We start from the raw sequence: 11,496 nt of genomic DNA on the forward strand, positions 1-11,496 counted from the left end.
TTTATAATAATAGGCTACAAATTAAATGAACTGGTCAAGTCCCTACATGATGCCCTCCCTTTCTGCAAAAGGTATCAAAATACTCTATACGTCACTTGTGCAATATTGGCTTCTTGCGTGTCCAATCTCCCATCACTAATATTGTCTACTGCAGCTCTGATACTGGTTCCATCGGCAACCATCAGACCCTCTCATTTCCTCTTCAGACGGATATGAACTCTCCTGACAGCACAGGCATCGGCAGCACCATTGTCTGACAGCCAACAAACAAGACAAGACAAACAAGAGAGGACAGATCACTACCCAAACACTTGATGGCTGAGATGATACCACCGTTGGACGACATTTTGAGAAAATCCTGCTTGTGAAACATCCTCATTTGGATAGAAGCTATCTTGTGTTTTGGGATTGCTTGTTCTATTAGAAACTGTTATCTGCTGAGAGGCTGGGCCTGGCCTTTTTGTTAACTGATGCAAGTATATTAGGACGCTGCATTTACGCAGCAGTGAGTAATCTGATTTCAACCCTCTGAGGAACACATCCTTTGTTGGCTTTACAAAACACAAACAACCAGGCTGACTTTGAACAAAAATATTTTATTGTATAGTTTATTGTTACATGTACCCGCCATAGTCACTGACATACAACAGTTACAATAATTGACATGGGTACTTTCAATTTTTAAGATTAAAAATATGCTAACAGAGTTTGTTCTCCATAACATTTTCATTAAGCAAACACCATAGATGAATTACCAATGCTTACCACTTTGTACACAGAGATACAGCATGTTGTGCATAACATGAAATATATGATGGGATCTGCAGAGATTATTTATCTGCATAGTAAACAATATGATGTGTTTTTTAGACACCCTCTGTTATAATTTAATTGGGTTTATTGAAGCTATAGTGGGTAGTTTATGTCGCCCCCATGAGGAATTGTAATGGCCTGGTTGGCAAGCTTCATTCACAGCTCATTTCCTAAGGGGCGTCACCAACGGACGCTGCTCAAATGATTCTGGGCGCAATTAGATAGTCCAACCAATCAGACCAACGATCCGGGTGACGTAGCAGCGACAGCGGCATCAACAGGGTTGCTGCGCTTCGGTGTAGTGGCCGTCATGTTGAATGTACAAAAAGCTGCTTGCTGCGCTATCGTCATCGTGTAAAGCACTAAAGCTTTAAGGGCACATTCATAATTTGGCTATTACTTCATCCATTGTGCTGTTCATTGTTGTGTCTCTAGCTATCTGACTGTTGAAGAAAAATAAATATTGGGGTGAAAAAGGTGCATTATGTTCAAAAGTTTGTAATAAACTTTCATATCAACTTCCATTTTCATTAGAGTTGTTAGGGCGTTGTTGCCATCAGGTGGTAATTATACTGAAGATGTATTCACTTCTTTTACATGTAGATTTATTTACATAGTGGTATTTTTAAACTTTGGTTGATCATTGTCCAGTTTGTTGTGATGCTTTCCAATTTCCATTCTTTCAGCCTTTCCCTCGTACTGCTGTCTGCCGTTGTGAGAAATTCAAAACACTTCAGCTCCATTTATGTTGGAAGAATGGCACTATTTTTTGTTTTGTGTCTATGCATTATTATTGAATTTTACTGTATGCATTTCCAGTTGACCCGGCAGTGTCCTGCAAAACCTGGACTGTAGAGGCTGACCCTCCTTCACTTCCCTCTGCGACTGTTATTTTGAGTAGACTGGTAATGTGCTTACAATAACTTTGGGAAAACCCCAGATATTCACTTTAAAAGTAAGATTGTATAGGTAAAATATAAAAGCAAAGCTGATGTCACTAAATTTGCAACATTCATTTTGGTCTTTTAGTGCCAATGCAACAAAGAAAAACTGGAATATCAGCACTGACATGGCTGGCACAGATAATAATGATACAAGCAATAAAAAACACTAACGCTAAAATGGAGTCTTCTAAACACAACTAGAAGGACATCTACGCAGGTCTTCAGTTTCTTATAATAATGCCTCACAAACAACCGCTGGTATTCACTGTCATTTCATCAAATAACATCACATGTGGAGCACTGACTCTGACACGGGTAGAATAACATGATACATCTTCAGGAAACATTACATACACTGTCTTATCTCACTTTAGCTTGTCCTTGCAGATAGTGTTGTGGATTCATTTTACAAATGCATACAAAAAATACAAATATTGAAATCAGTTGTCATTACCACAAATATTAGTAGCGTATGTGTATAATGTAATCAGTGTAATGCTAGTTAACTATTTCCTCTACCAAGCCTGATCTTATTTATACACTATACACTGTCAGTTACGTATGTTCCTTATGTCTTTTTACTTTGAATTAGTCCATACATCATTGACTGTAACAGAAAGTCCTCAGTTTTAACTCAAAGGTTATTAGCTTTCATATTCTATAAAACTGTAAACTATAATAAAATATGTGAAGCTTGGTTGTTAGTTTTTATCAAATGTCTCACTAAGCCACTCATTTGTAAACTTTAGGTGAACAATTAACTTGTATGTTTTAGGCCACCAGAGTATATTGTATGCAACTTCTAACACACACAATTAATTATGTGTCTGCAACAATTACTCACATTTTAAGATCATAGCATGACTCTCCATTAACTAACTAACATACAACATGTAAGCATGTTCTAGCATTCTTGGAAAATGTCAAAAACCTGACGAAGATTTTTCAAGTTTTTTAAACATTTTGTAGTGTTCACAAAATATGCCTTTAAAAAAACTGCTTTAGCCAAATCACAAGTGAATTAATATAAACATATTAAGAATGTTCAGGCGAAGATATTGACAGTCCATCTTGTTCAGTCTGTCCAGCATTATTCATCCTCCTCGCGCTGCTCCCTCTCCTCAGGAACAGACATGAAGATCTTCTGACAGAACATGGTGAAGATTTCTGAGGAGAAACAACTCATCACATCAGCCCTATCAGCCCTGTCTGTTTTCTTTTTCTGGGTCACTGTAGGTCGAATGTTGTCAGATTGTATTACACATTGGATCAACACCTTGGTTTGAGTCCTTCAAGCCGACTATATAAACAAACCAAATGTATCAATGACCACAGCTGCACATGAGTGGATATTCTCACAGGATTTCCCAAAAAACTGTAATGAATGCTTCTCCGGCCTTGCCTAAACAAATAGACAAAGACGGTATTAAAAAAAACAACTAAAATGGCTCACTCACCCAGCATCTTCTTGATCACATGGGGTTTTTTCCACTTGTAGCCCAGTAGGTACGCTGGGATGCCTGTAAGAATAATGCCGCTGCCTAACAGGCACTCAAATGGAGCAGCCCAGAACGACACAACGATCATGAAGACACAGCCCAAAACGAAAGTCACAGGGATGAACAGATACACCTGCAGAAAGACATTACAATAGATGTAGCTGTTTGTTTCTGTTAGAACAAAGAGAGGAAGAGGAGAGTAGATAAAATACTAATATTTGAAAAAATGACGGCATTTTTAGAGAATGGATCTTCTGAAATGTTTTAATTTAATTTATTAATTTAGTCTTTTTTTCATGACGACATTGCTGCCTTTGGTTATGTACAGTAATACGTTTGTGAAATAATATATGCATCTCTAAAAAGCTGGAAAATGTAAGCAAAACTATAAATGTCATGAACTGAATAATGTAAAGGCATCATAATAATGCAACTTTGACTGATGATTTAATAAGATAATGATAAGCAGTCGAAGTTATTTGCCTAACTGGGTTATTTGTGTATATAATCAATTAAAACCAGTGGTGGAAAGTAAGAAAGTACATTTTCTCAATACTGTACTTAAGTACAAATTTTGTGCTTTACTTAAGTATTTCAATTTTCTGTTACTGTATACCGACACTCCACTACAATTCAGAGGGAAGATTTTACTTTTGACTCCACTACATTTATTTGATAACTTTCACTGGTTACTACAAATTAAAATGAATAATACAAAATAGAATCAACAAGTAAATTATGATGTATCATTATAATTTAAGATATGACTTTATTGATTTCCAGGGGCAATTCACAAGGTACTCACCCATCAGTATTTAAAGTAATTAAAATTATTTCCATCTTTATCAGCTGCCATTTATTTTTGGCTGGTTGGGCAACAATTCCATAATAATCTTTCAACAAATTGTAATTCAAGTGGTCTCCAATTATATAATAAATGGGCCATTCTGCATGATAAGTACTTACACTTTTATTTTGATACTTGAAGTTTGAGCTATATTTACTCCTTGTTAGAGGTTCATCTTTTAAAACAAATGGGAAGAAAGCCTCAGGCTCAAAGGAAAGATGAAAGACTGGTCAACCAAAGTAATATTCCCATGATGAAACAGAAACAAAGAGCCATGTATATGTGTGCAAACACCACTCCCTCCTATTCTGAAAACACAGTATGGTTCCACTTCCAACCGACAACAGGAGCAGTGATACAATGGTGCTTTCATTTTTTTTAAATAATAATAATAATAATAATAATAATAATAGGTGGATGCTCAATGAAACCAGGAGACATGTTGATGTTTTGGCCAGACAAAGAAACTGGCTGAGGTTCAGGTAGAGCAAAGGTCTTACATCACTTGTATACCTCTTAGTGATTATTAAATGCAACACAACCTTTAGTCTAGGGTACTCTACCTTAATTGGCCTTCTGAGGTCGGGCTTGGTAAAGCGCAGCCAGAGCATGCCAGCAATGGCCATACCAACACACAGCCAGGTGAAGAAGCTGAAGAGATTGATGACAGAGAAGATGTCCTGGGAGATGGCGTACATCATGGACAGCAAACACTGATACAAGGGAAAAGGAAGTTTTGTATTAGTCTTGTAGCATATAAACACACACATGTACTCCTCAAGTTATTTGGAAATATGTTCTTGTGGAATATGTGTTATGGTAAATGCGTTCATGCTGTGAACATTCAGAGAGTTGTAACTAATTTTAGGGGCTTTGACAACAGAAATCTTGTCTAATTATCTAATTGTTGCCACTGTTCATCACATCCCCAACCGACACCGCCAGACACCGCCTATCAAGAGCCTGGGTCTGTCCGAGGTTTCTTCCTAATAGGGAGTTTTTCCTCACCACTGCCGCACTGCTTGCTCTTGGGGAATTATTAGAATTGTTGGGGCTTTGTAAATTATAGTGTGGTCTAGACCTACTCTATCTGTAAAGTGTCTCGAGATAACTCTTGTTATGATTTGATACTATAAATAAATAAAATTGAATTGAATTGAATTGAAATTAATAAAAAATAACTAAAAACTAACAACCATATGTAACCGCTCAAAACTGGAGGACACACATCAGAAAACTTTTGATGCTGTTGCAGATAGACGTCAATAAAAGTCATACATGACTCAATACACCTTTATTTACTAAAACCTCATTGGATGTCATAGTCGACTGTTGGGATTATTTGATACCAAGAATTTTAAAGGTGATCATTTATAAAACACAAAAGCAAGATGTCAGATCATATCTGTTAGTAGCAGGCATCTTACTGTGAAGATGAGGGACGGCACTGGTGTGAAGAGGTCTGTGTGGACCAAACCCAGAGCAGCAGGGAGTTGACCCTCTCGAGCTCCAGCATAGAACAACCTAGAAGAGAGAAAGTTTTGTTATGGTTATTTAGTGATGAAATAGTTTGCCTTAATAATATTTTCCAACCAGTAACAGTCTCAGATTTACCCTGATATCATATGGAACATTTTACAGTGTTTAACCCCACAAAGACCTATGTCTGACTGCAGTTTAATCATTGCAAAGGAATATTGTGCTCAAAACTGGTTTGGTTTTTCATATATATATATTTTTTATATATATATATATATTTTTTTTTACTTTTAAACTCACATCCACCAAACAAGAACTCCCGAAATTTAGTTCCCACCCTAAACATATTGAATTAACTGTAACAGTTATAAACTGTTTTACTCTCTATGTCCAAACACACACCGTGCTGAGGTGAACAGGGATCCGTTGACGGCTCCGAAGCAGGACAGTCCCACAAAGACAGGAATCAGCCAGGACATCACACCAAGATGGTACTCCCCAAAACTCTGCCAAACAGCACAAACATATATGAGAAAATACAACCTACCAACAAGATGCAACGGATGGCTTTGAGTTACAGCCTGCAAGTTGTAGCTGTGGTAAATGTATGACAGAAGTTTGAAGCTCACCACGGCAACAGCCTCAGACTCGACCATGACTTCAGGAGAGATGGTGGTGAAGTATGCCAGGTTGGTCAGAACGTACACCACCGTCACTATCGGCATGGATATGATGATGGACAAGGGCAGGTTTCTATGGGGGGAGGTCAAAGGTCACTTGAGGAAATGACATATTATCTAATAATATCGGATTGTTTTCTTTGTATTTATGAGATCAGTGATTAATGTGTGTTCAATTTTATGCAATCCAGTTGGCAAATGTGGCTCAATGGTGTTTTTTGCCCCCAACGGCTCCTTCAAGGCAGCGCTGCGACCGCTGCCTCCAAGGCACCTAACCCTAAACTTAACCCTAACCCTAACCATAACATTAACCATTGCCTAATTCAGTTCAAGGCAGCGCTGCGACCGTTGACTTCAAGGCACCTAACCCTAACCATAACCATAACCAGTGTCTAATCCTAGTGCCTTCCAGGCAGCTCTGCCTGGAAGGAGCCGTTGGGGGCAAAAACACAGATAAACGCAAATGTGACCATAACATTTTCTATCTAAGTAGTGGTCAGCCATGCTAGACAATCCAAAACTCAAGCTTGTAATTTCCTTTTGTCAAGAGATGTTGATTCAGCTCTACTGCCGTTTTTGAGACTGCTTTTTGTATTGGATTGGAGTAAAAATATAAGGGGCATCATGTCACTTGTACACTGTATCTCCATGCAATCAACTTATGGTAAACAAACTCACCTCTCTGGATTGATCATCTCCTCAGTCACGTAATTCAGGTAATTCCTAAAATAAATAGAGTTCAACAATATTTTAGGGATTGGAAAAATACTGGAATTACTGAATATTGTTTTGCAAAGCAATCACTTGGCAGCTACGAATAAATAATTTCAATTTCTGGTCTATAATTACATCAACATAGATCACAAAGGTCTCACCAGCCTCCAAAAGCAAAGAGACCACTGTACAGAGCTAAGACAATATTGTCCACTCCCAGTTTGCTGCCTTCGAACGCCTTGTCTGGTTTCAGGTACGGCACATCACCTGCACACACACACACACACACACACACACACACACACACACACACACACACACACACACACACACACACACAGACACATACACACAGGAATACCGTTAGAAGAAGTTAAAGGAATCTAAAACAACTGAAACATTTCTCTCTCTTCACTTAAGAGCTTTAGTTCATGAAGTTCATGAATCGTGTGGTTTCATAGACATCTAATGGATTCTCATTCAGGGCCGCTGCTTTTGCTTCTTTCATCAAGGCCAGGCTGTTGCTGCCTGCCCTTTGACAGGCTTGACATTTTAAACTAGCCAGCTGGGACTCTAAACATTTTGCTTCCAGTTTTGAGCATCTGCTTAGATGTACTGAAACTAAACATAACCAGGATCTGTCCAGCTGACATTTTACTAATTAAGTGTGTGTGTGTGTGTGTGTGTGTGTGTGTGTGTGTGTGTGTGTGTGTGTGTGTGTGTGTGTGTGTGTGTGTGTGTGTGTGTTTGTGTGTTTGAAGTCTTGAGTTCTCTCCTCTACCTCTCTCTCCTCAAATGGTAATGACTCTGTTTTCCATGAGGCATATTACACACACATTATTTTCTCACTCTGTCCTTCTCTCTCACTCTGAAAGACCACAGTGTGACAACAGCCGGCAAGCTTCCCCGCCTAGTTTCCATGGTAACACAGTGTGGCGCACAATGGTGGTAGGCAGGGTCTTGCAAAAAAAAGGGGGGGACGGTGGGGCAGCAGATGTAGTATGAAGCAAACGATGGCCACCCTGTCTTCTCGCACGGTTGTATTTTAAATGACGTGACTGGAGCTGATTCCGTTGCTTTACTATTTAAGTTTTATAAAACATATCTATCTTGTTTTATTCAAGATGAAGTTGACATTGCACTTGTGAATCATATCAGTAGTGGCTGCCTCCATATAGAGCAATGGCATGACAGATTCAGTTCATATTGAGATTCATTGTAAGGACAATGAATTAATGCAGGCAGAGAAATTGTCTATTTTTACAGCATCAATGTTTCTAAAATGTCATGCCACTATTTCCCTAGTATAACTATATCAATTATATCATGGTTTGTTACATATTGTACATGTTACATATTTACAGGGGATATAGGCCTACATATATATCGTACAGATGAGTCACGTATTAAACCAATTATGCTCATCAGTGTTCAACTTCAAAGTACACCCACGCAGAAACACATGTACATGGCTGCACACTTGCTCAGACTGTAAACAGACAAGCCTTGTGTTCAAACTCATCAATTGTGCTAACAAACTGAAATGAGGGCAGTCTGCTTGGTTGGGCTCATTAGTGTTAGTCAGCAATTTGTTGCTCATTAGAGACAAAAGAAATAAACTTCTAAAGTTTCAGCAGTGATGGACATAACTATATTTTGGTAATACCTACATTATTATTATTATTATTATTATTATTATTATTATTATTATTATTATTATTATATAGCGTCAGCTGCATTCTGGAAAATACACTCTTATATTGGACGGTGGAGAAAGCAATATTTGCTGGGAGAAAAGAAAACACACAAATACCCATCAAAGAGGATTTGAAGCAAAGTATGATGATACTTCAGTTTCAAAAAAGGCACCAGTGCAAAGCGATTAGAAAAAGGTTTTAAAAAATTAAATTAAAATATGGTAATCATACTATGAATTGCCTCATGCCTCATCACATGTGCATCAAACAAGAAGCAGTTTTTCTTTCACACTAAAGTGATGAGCTTGTTTTCCATGTATTTTCTTGGTCTAACAATAAGGTTTTACAAGAGATTGGACTTAGTATCAACTTGTCTAACTCGTCCACTTAACTCAGCATTGAGTAGTGATCAAGGTGTTAGTACTCACATTGGAAATGATACCAGATGGTAAAATAGACTAAACTGCAAAACCCAGCTGGCAATTGATATCAGTTTGAGTAATAACATTAGTCTGTTGGAATCATGTGTTGTTATCACTGATTTGGGTCTCTTTGTGTTTTGTAGACCACAGAATTCTCTACAGCTAAGTTTTACATTGTCTCTGAATGAGCCTAACCATGACAAACAATCCGTGGCTCAGTCAGTGAGTAAGTGGGACTCACCTGTGGAAATCTGGATGAAGCCAAAGAGGATGATGATGATCAGGGCTAGCAATTTGGAAGCTGTGAACAAGTCCTGCACCTTGGTGGCCGCTCTCACACTTATGCAGTTTACAAACGTCAGGGAGGCTAGAGGTGGGGAGATAGAAAAGATACAGATAAGATATAATCACTTGCAATTGAGTGTACCAAAAAAGTGAATTTGATTATATGTCATCTGTAAAGAAAGAAAATAAAGTCTTTGCAAGGTAACCCCAGCCAACAATCCCCACTCACTAAGACACAAGCAGGCAATGAGCTTGGCTGCACTGTCAGGCACGCTGCAGTTTGGGTAGAGAGGTTTCAGAAGGTAGGTAGCAAACACCAGCGACACCACATACTGTGATGACGGTCTGATAATGAGCATCTCCACCCACAGCTTTAGAAAAGCCGCCAGTTCGCCGTACACCTCCAGGATGTAAGTGTAGTCTCCCCCCGACTTGGTGATGGTTGTGCCCAGCTCAGCATAGCATAGGGCGCCCATGGTAGAGATCACTCCACAGGCAGACCAGATGATTAGGGAGAGCCCAGCTGAGCCGGTCTCTTTGATCACACCTGTTGGAGTGACGAAAATGCCAGAGCCAATGATGGTGCCTATGATCATTCCCACACCATTGAAGAGAGTGATGCTGCGTTTGAGCACGATCTTCTCTTTGGCAGGCGAGCCGATGATAGGGCCTGCGTCAGTAGGAGCAGGGACCATGGGTGTAGACGGAGACGCTGGGTGCTCTACAATCAGATCATCTTGGTCTGGGTCTGCTTCAGCTGTTGGAGGAGAGAGGACAGCAGACCAGGAGATGAGACATGAGAGTTTCACATTTGAGGTACGGTATTGGTGTTGCCAGTGGTCACAAATAAAAGAGAAAATTATCAAAGTAATGAAGTATTCCTAATTTGCTTTTGATATTTCAGGCACTGATTCATTTAACAGAATAAAATACCACACTTGTTATATGAAAACAAGAACAAAAGAGACATTGTTTTCTAATGTCCACTTGCCAAGCAGTGTGCATTCTGGTTCAGCAATTTGGGAGAAATGTGTAGCATGAACTGTGAAAAAACAGGTTAAACAGGCTCATCTGGATATTTAAAAAAAACTGTTTCTGAAGAAACTTGTTTTCCTAATGTACCTCTTCCTCTGTTTATGTTGACACGCACATCATCAGGTAATTCTACACAGCCAAGAAAGGGCCCACCTGTAAACACAAGCTCTATTTCTGCATAATATGTGTCACATTTCCTCACCTGACACCTCAGTCATGCATCACTACCACACAGACACCCAAAACACCATGATGCATCTCTATAGCCACATCACTCTCAAGGTACTTTTGCATCAGGCAATGTTGCATCAGAGCGCATGGCGGAATAATGCAGCCCTGCACCATGTGGTATCTAGGAGTGTGAGCATGCACTGTACCTACCCCCCATCTTCTCCTGGCTCACCGCCTTGGCAACGCTCTCCCGGCTGCTCCGTAATTTCAGCTCCGGCTCAGCCATCTTCCCTCTTTATCTGGGTCCCCTTGTTTTGTCTTTTTCCTCCTGCCCCCTTTCCCTTCCTCCCTTTATGTCCACTTCCTCCTCCTGCCTGGATTTCCTCTCTGTCTCCCCTTACACACACAATCCCCCCCACCCCAAGCTCTCTCTCTAGTCCTCCCTGATTCGTCCTCTCTCACACACATGCACACATATTCTCCTCTTCATTTGCAAACACTGCCTTCGTCACTCAGACTGCAATTCATCTGACCCTGATCCTCTATCGCTCCCTCCCTCCCTCCCTCCCTCCCTCTGTCTCCCTCCCTCCCTCTCTCCCTCTGTCTATCCAGGATACAGCAGGGAGGAGCTGAACCTTTGTGATGCTGCTGCTGCTGCTGCTGCTGCTGCTGCTGCTGCTGTGTGAGCCTAAACCCACTCCAAATGAATGATGGGATAGCTCAGAAGGGGAGGCAGGTTACTGGCAGACACCATTTGGAGGGGCCACCATGTGATGCTGTAATCTTTGTGCGTGCTGCCTAATCCAGTAATGTACAGTATATCCATGTGTGTCTGTGTGTGCATTCATGTCAGAGTGTATTAGGAAGGATGCTGTAGATCCGGTGCTCCCTCTAGTGGTGTCAACATGGG

The 11,496-nt window shown here is 39.9% G+C and overlaps 1 protein-coding gene across 2 annotated transcripts; it reads right to left on the reverse strand.

The window, feature by feature from the left end:
* Positions 1 to 576: 576 nt before the first annotated feature.
* On the reverse strand, positions 577 to 10,980 carry LOC120559637 (large neutral amino acids transporter small subunit 1-like). Of its 2 annotated transcripts, XM_039801514.1 has the most exons (12): positions 10,797 to 10,980; positions 10,503 to 10,544; positions 9,610 to 10,137; positions 9,337 to 9,462; positions 7,138 to 7,243; positions 6,941 to 6,985; positions 6,212 to 6,335; positions 5,985 to 6,088; positions 5,531 to 5,627; positions 4,667 to 4,816; positions 3,215 to 3,389; positions 577 to 2,924 (listed from the first exon to the last, which is right to left on the reverse strand). In XM_039801514.1, exons 1-12 carry the CDS (start codon positions 10,870 to 10,872, stop codon positions 2,848 to 2,850), a joined length of 1,650 nt encoding a protein of 549 aa, XP_039657448.1. In that variant the 5' UTR covers positions 10,873 to 10,980; the 3' UTR covers positions 577 to 2,847. The 2 variants fall into 2 exon arrangements, with proteins under 2 accessions (XP_039657448.1, XP_039657450.1); XM_039801516.1 differs by lacking the exon at positions 10,503 to 10,544 and having other exon boundaries at positions 10,797 to 10,977.
* Between the last annotated feature and the right edge of the window lie 516 nt (positions 10,981 to 11,496).

Source organism: Perca fluviatilis, chromosome 5 (genome assembly GCF_010015445.1).
Source record: "Perca fluviatilis chromosome 5, GENO_Pfluv_1.0, whole genome shotgun sequence".
NCBI classification, from domain to species: domain Eukaryota; kingdom Metazoa; phylum Chordata; class Actinopteri; order Perciformes; family Percidae; genus Perca; species Perca fluviatilis.